Source organism: Castanea sativa, chromosome 2 (assembly GCF_040712315.1).
Source record: "Castanea sativa cultivar Marrone di Chiusa Pesio chromosome 2, ASM4071231v1".
Lineage (NCBI taxonomy): Eukaryota > Viridiplantae > Streptophyta > Magnoliopsida > Fagales > Fagaceae > Castanea > Castanea sativa.
The window spans coordinates 5,680,009-5,707,830 of record NC_134014.1 but is presented as its reverse complement, the minus strand read 5'-3'; the positions used below and the strand labels follow the sequence as shown (position 1 = coordinate 5,707,830).

The 27,822-nt window shown below is 32.9% G+C and overlaps 1 protein-coding gene across 1 annotated transcript; it reads right to left on the bottom strand.

The window, feature by feature from the left end:
• Positions 1-14,357: 14,357 nt before the first annotated feature.
• Positions 14,358-16,416, bottom strand: LOC142626114 (adenylate isopentenyltransferase 5, chloroplastic). Its single transcript, XM_075799901.1, has 2 exons — positions 15,937-16,416; positions 14,358-15,681 (listed from the first exon to the last, which is right to left on the bottom strand). The coding sequence occupies exon 2, from the start codon at positions 15,677-15,679 to the stop codon at positions 14,669-14,671; it is 1,011 nt and encodes a 336-aa protein (XP_075656016.1). The 5' UTR covers positions 15,680-15,681; positions 15,937-16,416; the 3' UTR covers positions 14,358-14,668.
• Between the last annotated feature and the right edge of the window lie 11,406 nt (positions 16,417-27,822).

The window sequence follows — 27,822 nt, the reverse complement described above, 5'->3', positions numbered from 1 at the left end:
GAATCACTTAGAGCCTTTTTCCTTCCACACCTTGGAAGAACCTTTCCGTTTAGCAAACCCTTGAACTGGTAAAGTGGGGGAAGAATTGCAACTGTTCAAGTTCGAAAAGAACATGAGGGCTTTGAGTAGATCTCTAAAAGGAGCAAGAGAGGATGAAAACTGATTCTGGTTTCCCAGTGAGATCATACTGTTGCTTTGTTAAGTAACTAGCCATTTATAGCAATTAGGTTGAGTATGTCCGGATGCTTCACAGTGATAGCAGAGATGTTGCTTCTTTTGTTTAGGTTTTTGGGTATTGCCCTTTTTAGCCCTAGGGTTTTTGGTTTCTTTCATAACAAGCTTAGGGGGTGCTCCTAAAATAGATTTACCCTTATCTATGTTCTCACTAGCTAACACAATTTTGACATCATTGTTTTCAGATTCAACAATATTAACAGGTGGCACAAAAATAGTAGTATTGGAAGAAGCAATATTAGGAGAAGAGAAATCATACCCTAAACCAGTTTGATCAGAAGCAGATTTCTAAAGGCTGAGCATCTGATCAAGCTTTGCACTTAAAGTTCTCTCCAATTTAGCTCTGACTTGGAACAGCTCTGTCTCAAGCTTCTTGGTCTTCTCAGCCAAGAAATTGTTTTCAAACCTTAGTGCTCTAATAGTCTGATTGGCTTTATCAAACTTTGTGGAGATTCTTCTTGTTCAAGTTCCACCTCACTAAGCTTCTTGGTGGCCAACCTATACAACTTTTTATGCTTTTCAGAGACCTTGTATAATTTTGCATAGGCTGTGTGGATGTCATCTTGCTCATCTATCTTCTCAAACTTAGACTCTACCAAGTCTTCTTCTTCATCCACATCTTCAATAATCCCCTCAGTAGGATTAACAGTGGCGGTGAAGGCATTCAAGATTCCATCATCCTCATTTTCGGAATCATCCTCAGGCTCAGTATTGCTCAAGGTAGCAGCAAGTGCCTTGCTTTTCCCAATGGTCTTGAGATATGTAGGGCACTCTTGCTTCATGTGACTAAAACCATGACACCCGAAATACTTGGGTCCTGAGGGAACAGTGTACTGACCACCATCTTTAGCATCCTTCTTCCCTTTGTCTTGGCTCTTGAATTGAGATAAACTGGACTATTTGCGATCTTTGTCAAATCTTTTGGCATTGGAATTTTTCATAAACTTTTTGAATTGCGTTGTAATGTAGGATTTCATTTTAGAATCTTCATCATCAGAAGACTCATCTGTGTCACTGCTCTTAGCCTTCAATGCCATGCTCTTACCGGTACTAGATTTTCCAATCCTTGTCAAACCCAACTCATAGATTTGCAAATTGACAACCAGCTCTGTCAAAAGAATTTTATTAATATCCTTTAATTCCACAATCACTGTGATCTTGGCATGAAATCTCTCGGGTAGAGATCTGAGCACCTTTCTAACAATCTTGGGTTCGAGAATGGTTTTCCCAAGATTAAAGGCTGAGTTTACTATGTCCTTGAGCTTGGCATAGAACTCATCGAACGACTCATCCTCCTCCATCTTGATCTCTTCGAAGCTTGTAATGAGCCTCTGAAACTTCGAATCCTTGACAGCCTTGGTTCCCTCATAGGTTGTCTGGAGAATGGTCAATGCTTCCTTTGTAGTTTCTGTAGAGGATATCTTCTTGAACTCCTCATTCATGACCGCACTGAATAAAGCATTCAATGCCTTGTTGTTGAAGTTTATCGCCTTGATCTTAGCATCATTCCAATCAGTCGGCGCTTCCTTCGGCTTGGTCCAGCCTATCTCCACAGCTTGCCATACTTTCTCATCTAAATACTGCAAGAAAGCTCTCATGCGTACTTTCTAGTATGCATAGTTAGTGCCATCAAATAAAGGAGATACAATAAGGGACTATCCTCTATCCATGACAATAGGGGTCAATGGATCATATAGCAAAGATTAACCCTAATCAGAGTGTGCCTGCTTTGATACCACTTGATGGGAAACTTAGACCCCAATTGATAGAATTAACAAGTTTTAAGCCTAAGTTGTTAATTAGATTGATTATGAATAAACCTTGTTAAAACAAACTAACATCAATATCATGTCAATATCATGCACATCGAAAAATTAAATAAGACAAGATATGATGACCTAGGAAAACTAATGAAACAAACTAGTTTCATAGTAAAAAACCTTGGGAGAAACCTTCCCGAAAAGCAATTCACTATAGTAAAGAGAAGTTTCAGATCTAGTACAAAAATTTTGTCCCTAGACTCTATAATTCTCATAGATGAACTTACAGTAGAAACCTTTTACCACTTCAGAACCTTTGAACTCTTCAATATATGAACGCCACCATTAAAATTCAACCTCAATTAAATCATAGCCGTTAAAATCAGTGTCTTTGTTTTACATTGACATTCGCTTTCTAAGCTCAGTCAATGAGGGGCATTCTTTAGACACTCAATTTTGCACCCATGATTTAATCAAAGAAGATGACTGGAATGACCATCCATGTATCCCAAAAATCATGATTGCATTACATGCATTAATTCATTCATTGCATATCATAAAAATGATCCTAAGATTCTAATGGTTGCGACTGTATGAACGCCACCATTAAAATTCAACCTCAATTAAATCATAGCCGTTAAAATCAGTGTCTTTGTTTTACATTGACATTCGCTTTCTAAGCTCAGTCAATGAGGGGCATTCTTTAGGCAATCTATTTTGTACCCATGATTTAATCAAAGAAGATGACTGGAATGACCATCCATGTATCCCAAAAATTATGATTGCATTACATGCATTAATTCATTCATTGCATATCATAAAAATGATCCTAAGATTCTAATGGTTGCGACTGTATGTTCGGTTCCAAATCGGACCGTCAAATTGAAAGATATCACATGATCAAGTTTGCACAGTTAACATGCATTGTATCTAGGTAGAGTCGACCACGCATGATTAATTTAAATTAATTCTGATTGGTTAAACAATTAAAATTAATTAAATAATTTTGTGATTGGTTGATAATTAGTGTTTAAAATAGGATTGCTTGCATAGGAATAAAGGGAATAATTGGATAATAATAAAATTGTGGATAATCTGAATTTTATCAAGATTTATATTAGAGTATTTATCTACAAGATAATTGTTGCTGAAAAGACTTGAATTATCCAGAAAATAGATAAAAATCTTAGAATACGGATTGAAAACACGTCTAAGTGCAAGGCCCGGCTGAAGAAAACCTAAAAAAGGAGTCCAAAAGGCACCTGAACTCGAAAGCGCGATTGGCGTCCATTTGGCACTTTTGGAGTGCCGAATGGCACCCATTAATGCTTTGGCTTGACAGTCTTTGGGTGACAATAGAACACATCATTTTTTACTTTTTTGCAGAAGGACGAGTCCCGATTCGCATTCTAATCATCGTTGCTTATTTTTTAAGCATTCCAACCTCTATAAACAGGGTCTGGATCTCAAAATTCAGCACACTCTTTTACGCTCTCAAGAGACACTTTCTCACACTCTCAAATTTCTTACCCCCCTTTTCGATATTCTCTCTTAAATTAGGGTTTTTAGGTTTCAAAGATAATTGCATAAATTTCTTTGTACCCTAAAATATTCTACTGAGAAAAAGAATACGTCCATGCAAGAGGTAGTCTCTTCTTTACTTTTTCTTCTTCTTTCTTTTTAGTTTTGTGATGCATGAATGAATATTTGCGTTAGTATTGATTTTAAAATTCTCGCCTCATGTGTTGTCAATATATTTTTATTAGAATGTGTTCATGATGTTCTTATTGTTGAGATCTACTTCTTTATTTCAAAAATCTGCTTGTTCTCATTTTTTTTCTTGAATCAAAAACTTATCTACATCTTCATTAGATATAGATCTAAATTTTTCTTTAATAAAAAATAGATCTACATCTTCATTAGATGTAGATCTAAATTTTTCATTAATCAAAAACTGATCTACATCCTCATTGGATGTAGATCTGAATTTTTCTTAATTCAAAAACTGATCTACATCTTCATTAAATGTAGATATGAATTTTTCTTAATCCAAAAACTAATCTACATCTTCATTAGATTTAGATCTGAATTTTTCTTTAGAAAAAACTTATCTATATTTTCTTTAAATGTAGATCTAATTTTTTTTTTTTAACAAAAAAGATTTTGAAATAAAAAAGAGTCATGACTAGTCTAGTTTGTTTTGTTTGATGCATGTTGCATAGGTTGATTTTATGAATATAATCCTCTTCTAACTTTTTCCACATAAAAAATAGATATGATTTTTTTCTAATCTACACACACACAAAAATTAAAAAAAAACTTTTATTGCAAAAATAGATCTAATTTTTACAAACCCAAAAGCCAATTTCTCTCGTTCCCAAAAAATAGATCTGATATTTTTTACCAAAATATTTTGTTTTACTTTACTCCAAAAACATATCTGAATTTTTCTTTCACCAAAAGCAAGCTTTCCAAATTCATAAAAACATATCTGATTTTTTTTTTCTAAACCAAAAATCAATTTTTCATTGCAACACAGATCTGAATTTTTCTAAAAAAAAAGAGGGTGTATTCCTAATTAAACTTGTGTAATTTAGTTTTTTTTTTTATTATTATTTTTATGTGTGAAACATATCATTCATGTCATGCATTAAGGGTATATTGGTCATAAGAGTCTAGAAGACCAGTTTCTGTTTGGGTGGAATGGGTGACTAACACTTTCTCATCCCGTAACCTAGCCTCCGAATCAAGTTCTTTTGGATAGGTAGATCTATGCCTTGTCTTTATTTTTGTTTTGGGTAGATTGCAACTAGGACAAAAAGCCATGTAATTATTTGGTAGTTTGTAACTAGGACCCAAAACCATGTAATTTTCAATTTTTCAAATATGTACTTTTTTTATTCAATTAATGATAAAAGAACAATTTAGTCATGTATTTTATATTTCTTCTTTCTTTTTTTTTTTGTAAAAAAAATAAGTGACGACTCCACACCACTTACCCAAAAAGAGAGGTGCCCTTAAAAGTACTCCAAAAATCTCTCTTTTTTAAAGGCACTTTTGAGTTCTCTCACAATGTCTACTAAAGGACATAGAAGGATTATAATTCTCCTGAAATTGAGTTAAAAAACTCAAAACTTTTAATAACTCTTCAAACAAAGGTGTTAAACCTTGAGAGGGAATCTATAACCGTTTGGACACTTGCTTATGAGGATACAAATTTAAATAATTAGGACGAATGTGTTTAGAAACACTACAATGGTGACAAACATGAGTAGTTTTTGAACTACTAGACTTCCTAGAGTGATGTCTAACAAAGGATTTAGAATTAGCCAAATCAGTTTTGGATTTCATATCTTTATCACCTTTCTCAGATTGGGGCACAAAGACAGTATTTGATCCAGAAGCTGTGGAAGCCGAAGGGCCGGAGGAAATAGCATATTCTAAGCCAGTCTTATCAGAACTAGGCTTTTGAGCACTCAATACCTCATCAAGTTTTGCCCTAGACATCCTCTCTATTTGAGTACTAACTTGACTAAGCTCAACCTCGAGACTCTTGACCTTCTCTTCTAATGAAGTGTTCTCCACAACAAGAGTCTCAACTAACCTTGTAGTCTCATCTAGTTTGACTAACAGTTCAACTTTTTCAATTTTTACCTCATTAATCTCTTTTCTACAAAGATGAGTATTCTTTTCAGATTTTATAAATTCAGTGCATAGCTTATCATAGGCTTCCTGAAGGGTCAACTTATTAGGTACTTCATCATCAGAAGAATCGTCACTGTCACTAGCACTCTCCACAATCACCTTATCGGTTGTGGCAACAAAAGCCATATAATTTTTGAAAAAACATAATTTGTATCACATACAAAATATACGCAGCAGAAAAATAGCGAATCTACTTCATTCGCAATTGATAACATGTATTATGTAAGTTTCAAAATTTTAGAATAAGAAAGCGTACCTTGATGCGGTGAAATTCAAAACCAAAGATTATAAGTACTTGAAAACACTTTTAATCTTTACTCCAATTCTAATTCCGCCCATGGTATCTCAATCACTTTACACATATGTATTCAAGGGAGAATAAGAGAGTAGTTTACACTCATATACACACCATTTCATTCCTTTTTAAAATTCTGTATGTTTCTTTCTTTATATCTAACTGATTATCTAATTGGACTAACCTTTTGGGCCATTCCAATTGGGCTTTAGTATGTGGCTTGGAATGAGACCAAAAGGGAACAAATAAGACTTTAGCTCAAATGGGCCTTGGCTTATCTGTCAACTCTTGACAAGTCCAAAGTTACCATTAATTATATTTAATACTACTATATAAATATAATTGCACTTTGGGCCTTATTAATAAATTATATCCTAAGAATTTATTATACATGCAACCCATTCATTAAAATATTCGTAGTAATACATAATCATGAATGTTAACTGCCACTTTGAAGATTACTACATCTTAATCCTTGAGTACCTGGTTTAAGTCTTTAAGTTATTCATCATATATTTATGAAATTCAATTTCATAAATATATACTTTAGTAACTTTTTACTAAACTAGTTAGGCTTAACATTCTGAATAACCAAACCCATTAAACTTATCTCAAGGGAATATTTTATATCTCTATTAAGAGATTATGAATTTCATCTTGAGAATATATGTTCTATCAACATTAAATGTGGCTGCCCAACATACTGAGATTTTGATCGTGACTTTAGAAATCACTCCTGATATATCAAAGCAACCTACACTTCATGATCAGGTTCATTATTCTCTTAGGATTAAGAGTTGATATAAATAGAAGTCGTGGGATTTATTATTCATTTGACAGTCGTTAGGAAAACAATAAATCTCATAACGGTCCAGTTCAATATGTCTTAACTCTTAAAACGTATCTACAAATCAACTAGAAGTCTCTACTTCCATAATCAAGACAAATCATCTTAGTTGATATGTTATAGTCTTCGCAGATGAAATGCCTAATTTCATCACTGACTATGAACTAAAATTTTGAGTTCACAAAGAATTTGTGATTTATATCTTTTGTGACTAATTCACATAAATCACATACTATGCATCTCATGGGCTATAAGATAATATCCAAATATTCATGGTACCATTATTTTGGATAACAATAAAACAACTTTATTAATCAGAACATAATATAATACATAATATCATACATAGCATCATATAATAGGATTTAAAGGGCACATGTCCTAACAATAATGACCACATTCATCCTCATACTCATCAGAAAGATCACTCTCAAAATCACTCAAGGTAGTAACTAACACTTTACCTTTTGAATTCTTGGTCTTTTCCTTCATAAGATAGTTTAGGCGCTCTATCCTCATATGACTAAAACCTTTGCACTTATGGCACTGGATAAGGGGTTTCTCATTCTTGCCCTTCCTAGAGGATTCAGATTTCCTAGGGACTTTGTTCTTATCTTTTTTCCTCTATTGGAGAAGCTTGATAATCTCATTAGCTATGAAGGTTAAGTCCTCATCCTCATCTTCATCTTCATCTTCAAAGTCATCACTCTCTTCCTCTATACCCTTAAGAGCCATGTTTCTACTCTCTCCACTCTTTCCCATTTTACCTAATCTCATCTCATAGGTTTGAAGGTTCCCTACAAGTTCAGTAAAAGGAATTTGATCAATGTCCTTCACTTCTTCAATGACAATGATCTTAGCATGGAATCTTTCAGGTAGGGACCTAAGGATTTTCCTAACAATTTTGGGTTCTGCAATAGATTCTTGAAGATTGAAGGCAGATTTCACTATATCCTTGAATTTAGCATAGAACTCATCGAATGTCTTATCCTCCTCCATCCTTATTTCTTCAAAACTGCTAGTGAGTCTTTGAAGCTTAACGATCTTCACTGCCTTGGTACCTTCATAGGTAGTCTCAAGAATGGTCCATGCTTCCTTGGCAACTTCCGTGGATGATATTTTCTTGATTTTCTCATTAGTCACCCCACTAAACAAAGCATTCAAGGCCCTACTATTGAAATTTGCCGCTTTAATTATTGCTTCATCCCAATCCACTGGCGCTTCCTTTGGCTTAATCCAGCCAACTTCAACAGCTTACCCTACTTTTTCACCTAGAGTCTGCAAAAAAACTTTCATACGAACTTTTTAGTACGCATAATTAGTGCCATCAAATAAAAGAGGAATCAAAAGAGATTGTCCACGATCCATGACAATGGGGGTCAAGGATCACACTCAGGAAATTAATCCAATCAGAGTGTATTCGCTTTGATACCACTTGTTGGGAAATTTAGACATCGGTTGATAGAATTAACAAGTTTTAAACTCAAGTTTTTAATTAGATTTATTATAAATAAACCTTGTTAAAACAAAAAAACATCAATATCATGTTAATATCATGCATAGCGGAATAGTAAATAAGACAAGATATGATGACTTAGGAAAACCAATGAAACAAACTAGTTTTACAATAAAAAACCTTGGGGGAAACCATCCTGAAAAGCAATTCACTATAGTAAAGAGAAGTTTCAGATCTAGTACAAAACCTTTGTCCCTAGACTCTACAATCCCTGTAGATGAACTTACTGTAAAAATTTTATACTGCTTTAGAACCTCTAAACTCTCTAGTATATGAACGCCACCAATGATGCACGAATCCCAGTACGTGACTAACTCCTTTGCACAAATCACAGTACGTGACCAACCCCAGCAAGTTGAAGAAGATGTTGTTGGCTGCAAAGTTCTTCACTTCATCAACAATGAAGATCAAGAGGCACTTGTTTACAAAACCCTAAGGTGCAAAGACGCAATAACTTCTTGTAGAGAGAATAAAGCATTAGGTCACTTTCTGCATGTGTTCTTCTTGTATAACGGCTTTTAAAATAAACCTTATATATGTCTAGCGTTGTGAAAAAAGAAATCCTACACATACATGTCAGCTAGGGCCAAAAATCATAGTTGAAAATTCTAATTTCGTAGAGCTCAACAGATTCAGCTTCTGTTGAGTTTCTGTCAAGTTTCGTTCTTAAATCTTGATAGATACTGTTTCTGTTGAGATATCTGTCGAGGTTTAATGAACAACTTTTCTTCACTTGTTTCTTTGTCCAACTTTATGGCTTTAATACTTGACTTGAACTCTTGTTTCTTAAAGTACTAATTAAACTCATCCTAGATCTACTCAATGACAAGTAAAGTGTATTTTATCAAAGGATTAGTCAATTACATAAAATATGTCCTTAACACACACTTAATTCAATCTTATGGTAGAGGTAGATTCTCTGGATTGCTCATAAGTGATCCACCCAATGTTCATCTTAAAACATGAACAGTGCTCTGATAGTACGACCCAAGAATTGTATTTATATACAGCATGCAGTTAACCAAGAATTCAAAAGTTTTACTTGTCTAAGTCAAAAGTTTTACACGTCTATGTCTGACTTGATGATTAAAAGGAAAATATGAGGTAGTGATGCACTACTTAATTACAAATGACACATCTTCCTTTTCTAGGTTCTAATGATAACGTTGAGCTTCTTTTCTAGGTTGTAAGGATAATATATTGAGGTGAAATGTAGGATAGAATTTAATGGCACTGTGCACCATACATCTACCATATGGGAATATCTTTCTTGATAAGTCTGCTATCACATACACAAAGTTGGCTATGATTGAACTTCAATTCCCTTTCAATTATGGAGCTATTATGGCCGACTTTGTTTTTGTATTTTTACTCCTTTTCAGTGTGACACATCACCCACTAGGCAACTATTATGTGTTAGGATTTAGATTTACAATATTCGATGACAATGTAATATGAAAAAAAGTAATAATGTATTGAAGATGAAGTGCAAGTTGGTAGATGCTGAAAGAAGAAATCTGTGAGGGCTTGCTCGAGCGAAACACTAAGATCATGAAACAATAATCCAACTTGTTAGCTCGAGCGAGAGATGCTTTTCCGAGTGTATTTTGAAACAGTCTGTGTCACCTTTTATAATATCATGATAGACTTTTCTTTGACCTATCTTTGATCAAGAACATGAGAAACCACATGCTTTACTAAATCCACTAATTAAGAATTCCGAGTCTTGCGCCTGTGCATGCAGTATGATTCTAGAGTTTTGGAGTGAAGTGGATATGTCATTTGTGAAGGTTTCATATAAATTAAATCCTTAAGTTCTAGAGTTGATGCGGTGGCATCAAAGAGTTGTTTGCTGGGTTAGTATAGTTTAATCACAAAGGTTTTGTGAGTAGTTTGAAAATTTTCTTTTTTAATGAATTTGGAGAGAAACCCTTCAAACTCTTCTTATATTTTTTTATTGAATATGAATTTTGAAATTCTAACCGTTGGATTGTATGTTCTCAGTATATACTCCATGCTTGCTAAATTTTAAGAAAATCAAATATCAATAGCTATATCATTATACACATGTTTAAATTTCAAGTTTTTGTAGTTTAAATTTATGCATAAAAAATTAGTTTATTGATCAAATAGTAAATAACATTCGATTTAAATGAAATTTTACATGCGTGCTAAGAATATAAAAAACATGCAACCCAACTGTTAGATTTTCAAAGCTCACATATAATAGAAAGATATAGGAGATTTTGAAGGGTTTTTCCATAAATTAGTTTGGAGAGAAATCTTTTCCATTCCACAATCTCTTACTCCGTACTAAATGTGTCTTCACCAAAAGCAGAACCATGGGGTCAAGGGGCAAGAGAAAAACTTCAAAACCTGCTAGTTAAACTTAAAATTTGCCACTTTCCCCCTTTTCTGATTTATTTATTTTTCTTTTTATTTGCTTTATATAATCTTTTTAGTTATATCATAATTGATAAATAATATTTCTTTTTATATTTTAAATTTCCATTGAAAAGAATAAAAATCTTTCTTATTTTATCAATGTATTATAAAGATTCTAAATGTATAAAAGGAAAAAATGATGAAGAAAACATAAATAAAATATTGTAACCGAAAAGATAAAAAAATACAGAACTTTATTATTACCTTTCAAAAAAAGATTTAAAAAAAAAATGATAAAAGAAGCTCAAGTTACTTCTTTCTTTCTTTCTTTCTTTTTTTTTTTTTTTTTTTTTTTTTTTTTTTTTTTTTTTTTTTTTTTTTTTGAGAAAACAGCTCAAGTACTTCTTAATATAATTCTTTCTTCTTTTTCATGAAAATTTGTGTACAAATAATAAAATTTAAGAATACTTACATGATAAACTTAAAATTTAATATTGCTTTCTAGTTAAATTATGAAGTTTTAGGTGCATATATGTTCACAATATAGTTTTAAATAAATATATATATATATATATATATATATATATATATATATATATATTACAATTTGATCGTTTATGAGTATATATTAACCCAAATATCAAAATTCAAATTAGCTTTACTGTTTGTGTAACCAATAAAAATCCTTCAATATGAATTCTAAACAGAATTTTACATTAAAGAAATCACAAAAAACCTATTTATGTGTTAAAAAATATCGTTTAATATTCACATAAATACCTATATATATATAATATTTTCTTATATTAAAATATCGCTTAATATTCACATAAATACTTTTTTAACTAAAAAAACTTGGTTTCTAAGACCTCATGATTTCTATAAATTTTTGAATTCAAAACCTTTAATTAGCATCTTTGGGTCATCCATAAGAGATTCTTCACTATAAAAACTTGGACTGTGTGGGACAAGTGACACACTCAAGAAAATAGTTAGGTTTTCTAAAAACTCTTGATACCCTCATTTCTCTAACAAAAAAAAAAAAAAACGCAATACATCTTATCAATAGGAATTAAGCTAATGCTAAGCTTTAAGAAAATGCTCCTTTGCACATGTGAGCTTTGGAGTACTATAAAACAACGCAATACATCTTATCAATATTTTTGATTGATCTGTCCTCATTCATGAACCTTACAATTTAATCAAGTTTTGCATGTGAAACACTGGCTGTACAACGAATTAAGTTGGTAGTAGTCTTGGTTTGAGTTGTAAACTTTTGGAATGTCGATCCATGTCCATATATATCCATATGTGATTAGAATTAAATATTCAATTATGTATATGTTTATTTTCTTTTGTTGGTTGACTCAAACAAACTATAGAAATATAATAGAAAGGAAAAACAAAGGAACGGGGAAGTACACAGGATCAATGACGTTTTGGTTGATAAAACACTTTTTTATTTTATTTTTCTAATAGAAACGTTCAGAATTTTTTTTTTTTTTTTTTTCAATGGAAACGTTCAGAATTTGAATCTCTTTATTCTACTTAAATTGTATAAAAGAAAAATGGGTAAGCAAAAATGAAGACAGCAAAACTAAAGAAACACTGAGATGAAACTCCATGTCCTTCACATAATTTTAGGAAATTCTTCTAGAAATTATTGGAAAGTGATGGTCAATGTTGTATTGGGCCCATGAATGCTTACTAATTTATGTAACTTATCCCCTAAAAGTACACACTAATAAGTGAAATATATACATTGTCGTGCTTTCCCTTTTTCACTTTCACACATGTTCACACTCGGCCTCTTTTGAAAATCACAGCCATATATTGTTCTGGTACTTTATAATAACAGGCAATCCTCCAATCTTAAACATGTATTTGTTTAAAGTTAAGACTACTATCAAATATTTTCACAATCACTTCCTGTGCTTGCTTTACGTTGAAATATGTATATGCAAGCCTTTTTATGTATGTGTACAAATCAAACCTATGTTGTATCTATTGTATGCAAAAGAATCATTTCCATTTAAATAGGTCCTCATGGTTTAAATTATATATTATAAATCTGACCTTTACCAAATACTATTTCCATTTCATCTATAAGAAAATTGAGGTATGAGGTGTGGCTAGTAGTTCTCATATCGCTTCACATACTTAGTAGAAGCCAAACGGTTCGAGTAGAAGCATATCAACAAATGTATTGTGCTCACGATAATAATCCTATCAAAACCCCAATTGTATTTTCATAATCACTTCCTGTGCTTGCTTTATGTTGAGATATGTACACGCATGTCTTTTATGTATGTGTACAAACCAAACTTTTGTGAGTATCTAGTGTATGGAAAAGAATCATTTCCATATAGGTCAATTTCATGATTTAAATTATATAATATAAATCTAACATGTACCAAATACTATTTCCATTTCATATATTAGAAAATAGGGCATGAGGTGTAGCTTGGTATTAATAGTTCTAATATTACTTCACAGGATACTTGACAAAAGTTGAACGGTTCGAATAATAGCATTTCAATAAATGTGTTATATTCATGATGATAAACTTAGTAAGACCCGATAGTATACATAATATTACTCATTGCCGTGACTTGTGACTTTTTTTTTTTTTTTTATTCAGTAGAAAAACAGAAGAGAAAAAAAAAAAATCTGTGTGGATAGGTACATCATGTTGTGTCATTACTCTCACCGTGAAAAATGGTGAGGTGTCAGATACCCTATAAAGAAGCTTTTAGAAAATCACTATCCCTCTGTCATTCCTCAAAGGGATGCAAAGCCAAGGCTAAGCCTCTTCTGTAAAAGTTGTTTTGATAATTAATTTTATATCTATTCTTTTTAAGAGCTACTCCTATTAAGGTAAGCTTTAAAAACAAAAAGTTTTTTTTTTTTTTTTTCTCTCTAATGTGGGTCAGGCTCCTTTTTAAAACGTGGGGTGGTGAGTGGGTATAAAGGCAACCCAATATTATATAAGTTGGAAACTTGAACTTGGAATCATGTGGGCATGAAAATGACTATAGGGTTCCCTCTAGATTGGCCCTACCAATTAAAACGGCCCTTTCCTTTTTGTCCCATTTCTAAGATTCCCACAACCTTAGCACCCAAAAAAAATCGAACAAAGAATGAACAGGTAGCTAGAAAATGTTCAATCAGAACCGTTGGTTCCCACATCAACCGTCAATCAAAGCATATTCATTTCCATCAAATCAAAGGGTGTTTATTTATTTATTTCATTTTTTCTAGGGCCCCAAATTGAAATGGTAGCTTGTTCCTTCTTAATTTGATGGTGATTAATAATGGTGAATAACAAAGCTTGCAAAATAAAACTCAAAGAAGCACTGAAGGGACACCTTCTAGAGATTATATATATTCTCAATCATAGAAGTAATAATAATGGGTAAGAAAATTACAAGATTGTTAAAAGTTGGCACACACAATAAAAGGACCAAAAAAGCCACTCTCCGCTCAGGTACAACAACAAGTGGGGCCAACTGGGTTTATTGGACTATATACTCACAGATTGGACCCCAAGCCAAAGCCTACTTTGTATACTTTGTATCATGATTGATGCAGGCGCACAATATAGTACGGAAGCTCTTTTTTCTTTTTCTTTTTTTTCTTTTTTTTAATATATAAAGTATAGCTAGTCCGCACGGATCTCTAAAATGCTCCCAACTGTACGGCCGCCAATTCCCAAATGTTTAAGTACTTATAAACGACCTGACAGCAACTTCTCTTTCAGCCCCCAAGCCGTAATTTTCCTTCTTTAGTTTCTTATCCACTTTTAATTCTTGCCACAAACAAAAAATTAAACATAAAAATGAGAAAGAGGGTGTGTTACCAGCTTGCAGCGTGGCATCACTGGAGGCCAGGTAGATTTCGTGGGTCCCACACAACAACATTCCTTACTAGCGACATGCTGTAGCCACGGCCGTCATAGGGACAGGTGCGCCAATCATAGCAGTAGCAGCAGCAACTGCAACTTCGTGTGATACAATATTGGGCACACAATCTTTGTATAAGAATTTCCGTACTATATTGCTGCTAGGTTCTGCCACTAATTTATTCCACGCCTCATCGGCTCCCTTGCCACGATTTAGAAACACTCCAGTGGCGTCGAGCCGATGCATATCCCATTCACATTGGTTTTGAAGCCGTTGAATCTTTTGTAATTGACGCCAAGCTAAGAGACAAGTGTTCTCCTTGATTTTTGAAATGGCTATCTTGAGAAGCCGAGCACGGGTTCTTTCATCAGCTTTGACTCCAACGCGTAGATATTGGTCCAATTCAGGGACCCCAATTGCACGTCGTATTCCACGAGAGTAATCGGCTTCTGGGTCAAACAATCTCCTCACCTCCTCCACCAATCCGGCTTCGACCATCCTATCCACTCGTTCGGACACAAATGAATGAAGTACAGGCAACGACACATCTACCCACAAAAAGCAACAATCGTATTTCATTCGAAATTCGGCATGGTGATTCACTAACGCAGCAATATAAGAATTGGATCCACCGGCAATTATAGGAAGCCGATCACGAGATGTAATTGATTCCATAATTGACAAAGCTTGGTGGCAGAAATCTTCAGTAGTGAAATTGGAGTGGGGGTCAATTGTGCCTAGTAAATGGTGGGGTACACCACGACACTCTTCCTCAGTAACTTTGTTTGTGACTATGTCAAGGCCTTTGTAAACTTGCATTTTATCAGAATTTACAATCTCGGCATGGAAACGAGTTGCCAAGTCAATGGCAAGCCTTGACTTGCCAGTACCAGTTGCTCCTACTACAATCACAACCTTATCTCGACGAAACAGAGGTGCCATGTTGAGACCCCCAGGTAGACCACCGGGGAAATTCACTAGGGGCTGTGCTTGTTTACAGGCAGACATATAGATTCTCATATTAATCATATTCATACCTGTCAAGTTGACCAACGAAAGAAGAATATATTAATTAATTATACTAGATAACATTAATTGTTATCATAAAATAAAAATGAAAAATTTGATGAGAGACAGAGAGAGAGAAAGAGAGTTTATGCAGAACATGAAGGGAACTCAGAGTAACTAGGTCTATATTCAGTCTATAATTATCCACACAAAAAAACGCATTTAATACAAACCATACAAAATTCAAAATACCCCACACGATTTCTAGGACCACCAATCCTTACCTTTGATATATCAAAACGCGGCGAACTGAGTAGAAAATTGGCTTACAATTTCTCTTTGTATACACAAAAAGCACAAAGAAAAAGAGAGAGGAAGGAAGGCAGAGAGAGAGAGCTTGCCAAAAAGGAAAGGTTGGAATAAAGGGTTGTGAAAGATAAGCAGCAAATAAAAACCAGTGTGGGAAATGGGTCGTATTTTGTAGGCTTCTGAAAAGATCTTTGGCCGTGACCAACAAAAGGTATATAAGAATATTTATCTTCAATATTTACACTTGGGAAAAAGAATTGTACGATTAAAGATCAATTGTATGAACAAGTAATAGAGAACTTGTGGGATTTTCAGAATTTATGACATAAGATGCATTTCCAGCTCGATGACACAAGCACGAGAGGCCTTGGAATTTTTGGTGATGACTGATGGGAAAACACTAATACAAGTATACAACTGGTTGTACTGGTCTTCTATGTGGCTCAGGGCCTGGATTCTTTCTTAGACTTGATATTTATATACACGCTTGCTTGCATCCCTTATATAATGGGGAAACGATTCTTTACTGTAATTTAAATGTATATCCCATGTCACAGCATTTAAAACTTTAACTGATGTGATACTTTTTTTTTTTTTTTATACAAAATAAAATTTTTATTTTAACCTAATCTAGGTGTATATGTGTGTGAAATTTCCTCTTAGAGACTTGAACCTCGGACTTTACTCCCCACCCCCCACAAATACTTATACTTATGGAGTGATCACTGCACCAAAGATGCGCGGTGGTAACTGACATAATACTTTGTACATAAATTTAAAAAAAAAAAAAAAATCTTTACGTGAAAAGACCCTCTCAATTTCTAGTAAAATTCATACTTTTCACTATCACTTGGTAGGTACATAATTTTTGTTGGACTCAACTAATCACAGTCTTAAACGTATTAAAGGTGAAATTAGCATGATCTTTTTCTCTATGAGGAGCAATTAAGGAGAATGACAATGCTATGAGTTATCAGATTCTCTTCTTCCACGTGTTGCCGTGTGATCTTGGTCACTTGGCAATTTCATAAAGCCCCTATTACTCAGTGCCCTATGGAGCCTAGCTATGGTTAGGTCAAAGAGTTAATTTGGGCTTCAATTTTAAATAACTAATACAGGACCATATGTATATATAAATTTATTTTTGGACCACCTTGAATATCATGGTTCTTAGGAAGGCCACCCTATATTCCTATACATATATATTCATGGAAAGTTTATGACTTAGGGGTCGCCATTCATATAATTAAGGAGTAGCATGTACATGAAAATTTGGCTAAACAAGAATTAGTCAACAGAAAGTAGGAAGTAGTGGTTCATATAGGATTCCCTAGAGCCTCTATTTGTTTATTTAGGAACAACTTTTTCTTTATTTGGGTCTTATAGAAGTTAGTACTTATCCCTTAAACAAATGAAAGAACCAACATCATGGACAATTTGGGTGGAAATTGGAAAAGTTGTTTTTGGAAAGTGCGGAAAAAAAAAAGGATTTCCTTTTAGGCGGTTTGATACCTAAATAATAATTTAGTGGCAAAGACAAGCTAATAATAACCTTTTATGGGATACAATTTCATTTTTTAAGTCCCATATTTTGAGGTTAATGCCTAATTTCTCATGCCCAGTCACTTCATTGTTATTGTGGAAGGAATTTTGAGTTCACATTGTGCCATTGGTGAAACAAACAACAATTGAAAATAAAGAAACATTTCTATATTCGAATTTTATAGAGTAAACAAAAATCTATTTGTTTGCTATATTGAACTTTGAGTAATGGAATCTTGTCAAATTGAGTAATTAGTCTATTTTACATTACCTTAAAAAGAGTAATACTAAAGTCATAAACTATATTTTACACATATTTAACAAAAAATTGATGAGGCATAATCCGCGTCAACTTTTTAAAAAATTGAAATACACATTAGATTAGAAATTTTTTTTCTTTAGATCTTAAAAAGAAATAAATTTGAAAACCTTCTAATGACCATCTATCTCCCTCCAATTTCTCTCCCTTATCTTCCTCTTTGCTTTCTCTCACTGTTGGGCATGGTAGTCTTTCTCTTTTGGTGGCTCCACTCATCTATCAATTATTTTAATCTGGCCTCTAAGTTGCACCCTCTGGGATCCAACCACAAAGTCACAACTCATTTAATCCCATACTCAATGAGCTACACCCAATTACTTGGAAATGGTGGTTGACTTTGATATCAAATATTACAAACTTATGGGTAGAACTCACGCTTGAAAATCAGCTTGCAAGAGGAGGATGTTTAAGAGCTTACAAACACATGGTTAAACTTACACTTAATCCATGTGCGAAACCATGTGTAACACTAGAATCATAACATTTTCTTTTCTAATGGTTATATACAACTTAATCTTCCCTGCTTTCTTGGTCTTATTAATCATAGCTATTGACACCCAAAACACCATTTTGCTTGTTTTTTCTATTTTGTCATTTTCATACTCTCTGTAGTCTGTATCACTGCACTACGGCACTTGGTTAGTGTGGTTTCTATGTTGAAACCAGTTTATTGGTTTTCTGCTATAAAGAAGAGCTATGAGTTGCTAACAGGAAAAAGACCTTTGTGCTTGTTTTTGTGCATTTGGGCCATTTGGCCATTTGCAATTGTGGGGTTATTGGTGGGGTGTTTGGGTGATTGGGTCTGTGGTGGTGATAAATTTGGTTTCTTTTTGAGAATTTAAGCAAAACCTAAGATATGGTAAAGACGAAAAGGATAAACTGGACAAAAACGATTTGTCTCCAATGAATGGAGAGGACTCAGACCACAATGGGGAAGGGGGATAGAGCTGGATGGTCGATATAATGTTCTTTAGGTTTGATTCTTCTTTAAGGCCTTCTAATGAAATTCAATTTTTTTTTTTAAATTAACATAAATTACGTCATATTAACCTTTTTTTTTTTTTTAATTTTTGTAAAATAATTTGTAACTCTAATATTACTCTAAAAAAAATGCATAGTAATTTTTTTTTTACCTTGCCTCTTTTAATTTAAAATTAAAATTTGAATTTCACTTGCCTCTTCTTCTTTTCTTCTTTTTTTTTAGGTAGAATTTTCCTTGCCTATTATGTCTTAAGGTCGTCAGTCATTTCGAGCTCTTCAACATACTATTTCAAATAATAAAAAAATCCTTATTTTGTATATAAAAAATATATCACTTTGACGATCACCTCATTCCCTGAGAAAAAGGCTAACTTTAACATGAGATAAAAAGTTTTGAACAATCATAAAATATGAATCAGAATGTTGAAATGAAAAAAAAATAATAATAAAAAAAAAGAAAAAAAAAAGAAAAAAAAAAAGAAGACAATCTAGAAGATTGACATTGTAGTAAAGTTTTTTTTTTTTGCCCTTCTTAAACCAGGTAATTATAAAATAATCTAGGACTATCACCAATGCATATTGTCCTCTCTTATACATAATAATAGATCTTACTAATTAAATTTATAAAGAAACAGTGGAGCCCATAATTCATGTAAGAGGGGGTGTGCACATTTATTTTAGCCCCACAATATTCTATAATTATCTCCTCAAACTAATTGCAATTAATTAAGATAGGTTGGGTTCTAGGGGAAGCTCTAGAAATCATGAGGGCATGAAAAAAAAAAAAACCAATAAATATGATGATAAATAGTATAGCAACAATGAGTTTTAGTGGGATTTGCGGATTAACTGATTAACTAGTTCATAATTTTGTGCATAACAATTATAAACAATTGCAATTAACACACACACACACACATCATATATAATACTTAGTAATGGACCGTACATATTAATAGTATTACATAAATAAATTATAAATTAGAATTATTTTTACTTACATAATAAAATGGCTCATAAAAGTAAAATCATTTGAACTCTCTCTGCTTCTAATTTTATATAGAGTTAGATATATGATTAGGTTTTTGATAGTTTATTTATATTAGACTCCTCATTTTCTACATTAAATTATCTTATTTGGCACAAAAAATTTGAAAATTTAGATGAGACACTTAACGCAAAATTAAACTCTAATTGAAATTCAATTTGAAATATAATTGAGCTTACTTTCGGTTTTGATTAGCAAGGATTGCTATAAATTCCGTTGAAAAACCTTTCAAGAATCTTTGAGCCTTTTCTTTTCTTCTTTTTTGCTTTTTTTTTTTAATTTATTTTTTATTTTATTCCTCTCCCCCTCTTTCCTCATAATTGTCCTTTTTTGCTGCACAGGACGGCGAGCATTTTAGCATAAGTAACAAAAATAAAGGCAGCCGAAAGTGATATACTACCGGTCCTAAAGTTATACAAAAGGTATTTGTCAATATAGTATCATCATTTTTGGTAGTTAACTAGTTATTTTAAGCTTTAATTAGACCTTTTTCTTCATACTTTGACCTTCTTCATAGTCATATTTATAATTTATTCCCCCTCTTTAAAAAAAATTCCTTCAAACTTTGGTTCTTTTATGGCCAATACAACTTCAATAAGTTTCTAGACATTAAAAAAAAAGGTTTCTAGACATAACTTTTTTCACAAATATTTTCACAACGGCTAGGGTGATCAATTATCGATGGCATATAATATAATGGTGTTAATTAGGGGTGTCCATGGATCCGCTGGACTCAATTCACATGATCAATCCGACTGGACCAAACTTGACCCAATCTGATTTGGTGGTTGTGGCGGTTGACGGTGGACGGTAGGTCAAGTGGCACATCAGTTCCCTTCTCCAAAACCTGATCCACCAAATCCGACTAATGAGGAACTCAAAATTTGGCGAGATCTTTGCCAAGTCTAGTGAGGTCTCCGCCATGCAACTCTCTAGCAAGATCTCATCAGATTTTCACCAAATTTTCACCACTTTGAGAATTTTACTACCTCTCTTCATTGTTAGTTGTTAGTTGTTTGTTGCTCGTGCTAACCAATCATCGCCACTCTTGGAGAGCTTGATCCATCTGATCCACCACACCTTGTTGGTTGACGTCAGGTTGCAATTTTCTCCACCTGATCAATTTGGGTTGGGCACACACCCAACCCAGACTAACTCGTGGACACCCCTAGTATTAACGGAAGAATATATATGGGAATCAATAACTTAAAAAAAAAAGTAAATAACAAGAATAATATTATTATTAAAAATATCAACAACCAATAAGAAAGGGAGAAACACCACCTCCAACTGAAGTGGATAAAACATGACTAAGGATGGAGAAAATGGGAATTCCTACTCTAATATTACAAAAAATAGCCTAACTAGCAATTGCTTGGGCGAGAGTTTTACTCGATCTCGCAATATGTGTGAATTTTCAAGAAGAGAAAGATTTTAAAAGTACAAAGATATTTATGGCCTATTTGGTTTAGAGGAGTTTTGGATCATATCACTCAAAACTCATAACTGAGTTATCAAAACATGTGGGACCCATATGAATTTTTTTGTTTGGCTTAGTTTTCAACTCTTGTTTTCATCACTCAATTCTCTAATTTTTGAGTGATGAATTATGAAAATTGAAAACACATTTTAAGTGTTTTTAGTTTTCAAAACTCAATTTTCAATGGCATTTTCGTAATTAAACACACACGGAGGGACCCATAGTCAGAGCAACAGCTGCAACTTTTGACTTTTTTTTTCACTGGGTTCGGTGAGTTTTCCTTTCACACTAGCTTCTTCTTCTTCTTCTTCTTCTTTTCTTTTTCCATTCACACGGGTCGCCTTCTTCTTTTTCACGCTAGGTCTGGTCTGGTCTAGTCTTCATCTTTTCTTTTCTTTCCCTTTCAAATTGGGTTTCTGGGTTTGGTTGCAATTTTTTTTCTTCTTTTTTTCTTTTTTTCCATTCCTTTTCACTGGGTATCTGGGTTCTCTTCTTCTTTTTTTCTTCTTTTTTTTTCCTTCTTTTTCTTTCTTTCTTTCTTTCTTTCTTCACTTCTCACGATGTTTCTGGGTTTCTGGTTTCTGTGACTCTGTAAATGCTTGGAACAGAGAAGAGAGGGCCAAGAAAGCTAAAGATGACATTGAGATCCTTTAGATTACAAGTTCACCAAGTGAAAAAGATGGCTTCAACAAGCTCACCAAGCTGAAGATGATGCTAGTTTCTAGGTTTAAGCTTTTTTTTGTTAATGAAACACAGGTAGCAACAGTAGCGTGTCAATGGTGGGGTCCACAATTTTGGGGAAAAGGTGTAGAGCCTTGTAACTAAGAATTGAGTCTAAACATGTGTTTTGCAATTTTTGAGTGAAGGTGAAATTTAAGAACTGAGTTATGAGTTTTGGATTTGAGTAATGGGTTTTGAAAATTGAGTTGTGAAAACTGAGACATCACTAAACCAAATGAGCCCTTATTATTGTTGAATATACACGTGTGAGTAAAGTCGCATGTTGAATAATAATAAGAAAAATAAGTGGTTAATATAACATAGTTAGATCCAAACTTATAAATCTAAAATTTTTGGTTAAGTAATATTCATATATTATATTAACTACTCAATCAAGATTTCTCTAAAGCTTTTAAGCCAAATTAAAAACCTTCCAAACAAAGAAGCATGCTTCTAGTGCTCGCATTGAGAATCAAGCATTCAGAGTTTCAGGCAAATACCAAACTATTTAATTGAGCCACATAATTGAAGATATACACAAATGCTCAACTCAACAAACTCCAAAGCCCTGTGACATCACAAGACGTACTAAACTCTCACCGGAGAAGAAAACACGACAAAGGTCAACATTGAGATAAACCGTACCCATTTGATATATATGTGGGGTCCTTTTTCTTCTTTAATGAGCACTATCATTGATAGTTTAAGCATGCGCACGTACAGTTTGTAAACTTGAGTGGAACATAATCAGAATGAGTAGCTCTGCAAATCATTTTTCAAGGTCAATTAGGGTCCTCATTATTATGCTGTGGAGCTCACAATGTACTAATAAGCGTTGTCCTTAAGATATTATAACAGTTGCTTTGTATAAACTTTCGATATATTTAGTCAATTCATTAATCTGTTCTAAAAAGATGAACTTGTCACATCAGTAGAAGTATATGTTATCTTCGTTCTTTTCTTTAATAAACAATCATGGTTAGCCAAAAAAAAGAAAAAAAAAAGAGAAGGGGTACACTTATCGTTGAAAAACCAACTCAGAGATAGATTCTGGGGACGGTTGGATATATATATATATATATATATATATATATATATATATATATATATATATATATATATATATATATATATATATATATATATATATATATATATATAAAGTGCGACAAATTTGATAGGCTAAACATTTGTATTTTTATTAGGCAACTATACGTATTACTACTGTATTAGCTTAAGTATATTTTGTTTGCTAGTATTGAAATAATGCAAAAAAATTTGTATAAAATAAATTATCTTTTGGTAGTTAAAAATGTGCTTTGACTTTTTCCCTCTTACTCTATTTTACTGCCATTTTTACGTAGAAGACTTAGGTCAACATGGTGTTTCTCTTTTCACCATGTGGTCATAAACTCATAATCATTTCTTCTCTCATTGAGCACCACCTTGAATTTTTGTTTCAACTTTTTTTTGGTGGAGTTCCTTGAGAACTTAATGTCACTCTAAAAAGCAATATATTGCTAAGCACAGGAACAAAATTTTCCTGTGAATTTAGTCAATATACTAAAACTGAAGAAAGTGGCTGACAAGACAAATTGCAAATTTAGTCACGTTACATGTGTGTGGGCTTAATCATCCAGCAAAAAGGGGAGGAAAGTAAAACCATGAATCCGCATAAATCTTTTTTAGTGTAGTAAAATCATGAGTTTTACATTGCACGAAAAAATACTTTAGCACTCAAATCAAGTGGACATGATACCAACTGAATAATCATTAGGAATTATATTATTTAACATTATCTAAAGTACCAACTTGTAGCATAATTTATGTTGAAGATTGTTCAATAATAAAGAATATTGTCAAATTAAAACTATGGCTTCAAGCTCGATGAAAAATGGAAGTCAAGAGCATAAGAGATTGCACATATATAGCAATTTTTTTTTTCTCATCACTATGATGAGCTTTAGTGTGCGTGGGGGCACAAAGTTGCTTTCTATAAATCAAATTTCAAATGGAAGTGGCACTAAATATAATGAGAAGAGATATAAAAAGCACGCCCACAATCATATTTTTTTCTCTTAGCCAAAACCCCTCCCTTTGATTTCTTCAATTTCAATGAATATTCAAACTCACTTGATACAAACCAATCATTCCATAAACTTTCTATGTGAGCGTGAAGCAATTCTTGATTAGCATTTACTTTAGGTGCTTATATTAAAAGAATGATTTGATTGTGTCCCTCACATCACATAATTGCAAGTGTGTACACGTGCGCAGAGAGAGAGAGAGAGAGAGAGAGAGAGAGAGAGAGAGAGAGAGAGAGAGAGAGAGGGAGCCTCTAAATTTAACCACAAAAAGATTAGCTTCCCACATATCCACATAAAAGCCATATATGTCATTTTGATATAACGTTTTGATATAGTTTTTATGATATAGTTTTCATCTTTTGAGGAATCACACTCCTTCCACAAAAAGACTCAAGAGGCAATCATGAGCAAGTCAATAATGGGTTCACAATTTTTTCTTACTTTTTAAAAAATAGAATCCATAAACTACATTAAATAATCTTAAAGGACCCCGTGCAAAAAACCCATATTAATTAATATTATGATGGTACTCGGCATTTCTAAGAGGCATACTCACCTCCATTTTAATTTAATCAAAGGTCTGTTTTTCACTTGAGCCCACCTTCTAATTTCCATATTCCAAATTACCCCACTTCCATTCATTGCATTCTTCTAAAAATTCCAATTGAAGGAATCTAATTTTAAAATTGTTAATGATCCTTTTGCAATTGTCGTCATTTTTATGCAGATTCCCGGAGACTCTTGCTAAGTGCCATTTTGATTTATTTATTTATTTGTTGAAAGCTTATTTATTGATAATTGGTTAAATTATTATTAGACTTAAAAAAAATTAAATTTCATAAAAAAAAATAAGTCAAAGAATTTTTAAAAATCAAATAATACAAAGCTTTACCAAAGCAACACGTATAGGTCGTCACAAACTTGCACTCAAAAAAAAAGGAAAATGGTATTAGTGTTGGGAGAGTATGTCAAGTATAAGTCTAATTAGGTTGTCAACGCCATAGTCACTAGTGAAGTCTTATTCATGGGGTCACTGTGATTTGACAATTAAATGATTAATGTATAGTACTAGACGCTTTAATTTGGACTGCGTTTGTTTCATCATTGCGAAACATTGAAAATTCTAAAATCATTCTGGTTTTCATCTGATTAATAATTTTACCAGCCATTGACCCACAAAAGGCTTCCTTAACAAATCAAATAATGGAGGAAAGTGGTTTCGTGGCAAATTTTGCAACCCTGAGTAGCATTTCTAGTAACTAGTAAGTAGGACAAAGAAATTATGCTCAAAATGTTTGACAGTTCCATCCAAAAAGGAGTATTCTACCCAAACCAAGTTTTATGATGTTATACATTGGTGTTATAATTTCAAAGTTGAGTTAACATTAGAAATATAAATTTTTTCACATTTTTTCCCATAATTGTTGATGTGATTTGTGTTGATAAATTGGAGCAGTTGCTTTTGTTAAAGTTACTTTAATGCTAAATTAAAGATGCTCTGATATCATATAAAACTTATGTTCTAATACCATATTAAAGATGCTTTGATGCTTTAAATTTTTTTTTGTAAATATAAGTCGATAGATCAAACTACACAACTCTTGTTTTGTTCTTGTATTACTCTTAACACTTCTGCATCAACAATATTTTCAATATCTCCCCCAATTTGTTAAACATGCTATCACAGCATCTTTTACATGGTATTAAAGTATCTTGAACAACTTTCATTACAATCTATTCCTTACACCACTTATAGTAAGGATACATTTGGATACTGCTTATTTTGCTGAAAACTAAAAACAATAAAAAAATAATTTACAGTTACTGTTCACACTCATAAAACACTATTCATTTGCCTTAATGCACTGTTCATGTCCTATGAACAATGCAGGAGGCGCTAGTCAAAAAAAAAAAAAACGCTGAAACGCAGACGCAGTGCGTTTTAGCTGTACCCAAATGGGTACTAAGTGCAAATCACAATAGATATGTTAGTAATTACGAAAAATGACGTGCCCTTCAACTCATTTTCTAAACTTTTGAGTTTGTTCTCTCTTGTAATAAGTGCTTAAAATTGTTGCAACTTGTAATATATATGTGACAGCCATCACATTGAGCCCTGCAATATGTGATCCCAAATGACGTGGTTGTACCATCTAATTTTAATATGTCTACTTATGATTATTAATTTAAGTGATCCTCCAGTAGGCTCTAACTATATTTAATTTGTCTCACCTTGACAACGATTGAATTTGGATCACTCATTGACTAATGAAGTTTTACTAAAGGATATCCAGACTTGAACAAGGATTTGGCCATCAACAGATGGCACATTAGGCCTATCAGATCACAAACAAGACCCAAAATAAAGCATTATAATTTAAAAGATCAGTGAAGCATAGCCAGTAAAGTAGGAATAAGTTTTTGTTCGGGTGGCTAGGACTATTCCAACTTGCCTGGCTCTTGTAAATAATAACCAAGTCAAAGAATGAAGGACCATATTTAACAAATTTTATATACTCTGATTTTTTTTTTTTTTTTTTTTGTATATATCCGTTCTCATCCAAAAATGGTAGGTTGCACAGTCGAAGTCTATCTTTTAACTGTTCCTCAAAAAAAAAAAAAAGGTCTGTCTTTTAACCTACTACTAACATTTATACCTATAAAATGGGTGGTCAACCTGAACCAGAGAGCCCAAACCATTAACAAGGAAAGAAATAAGTTGAAACTATTCTCATCATGATATCTACGAAGGTTATTGGCATTGAGACTCAGCTCTAAGTGCTACAAATAGAGTGGGATTGGTAAAGCTTCTAGGTTTAAAATCTCATCAGGATTAATAAATATAAAACAAAATAAATAAAACACACGATAACTTCATGTTTTAACTTTTAAAGGTACACCACATCCACAAGGATGGTATCTCTACTTTTCCCTTCCATTTAAACCAATAGAATTAAGGGTTTGGTTGATTCTTTCTAAGGACTAATCAAAATTAACTAGCCCTAATCCCATGCATGCATATTTATCAAAATTAATTAACCAGCCCTAATCCCACAATTTTAATCAATACTTTGATCTTAGCTCATAAAAATATCATTAATCCTTAACTTCCATGATGTTCCATTATAATGTAGAATTCAACCCAAGATTAATTATGGAATTTTTTTAATTTATGTGAAATAACCATATTACCCTTGAGCCTAATTCTTCTTTTAAAAACAAGAATTTTCATGGTTGCAAAATTGTGTGGCTATAGATCAGTAGATGCTCCTCATCATTAGTGGAACTTACACAAATAAGTGAACACCATTCAAGGGTCAATCGACGATTTGGAAACTTTTTTAATGTTCAAGGGGAAGTTCAAGTTTATTTAATGATTCTAGATTTGGAACTTCTTAGCCATTCAAGGGGAAGCTCAAGCTTGGCTGATGATTTTTGGAAGCCATTCAAAGAGAGAAGTTTAATCTCGATTGATGATTTTAGAACTTCTTAGTTGTTCAAGGGGATTGAAGTTCAAGAGGAGCCAATAATTTTTAAATTTCATAGCCATTCAAGGGAGATTTTGGATTGAGTTGGTATTCTTGGTTTGTGAGAATGGATTTTAACCTAGTTGGATGTAATTGTAGGGAAAAAAAATCTGTGGTGAGTTTTCAACTTTTGTTGGATGTGAATTCTATATTGAAA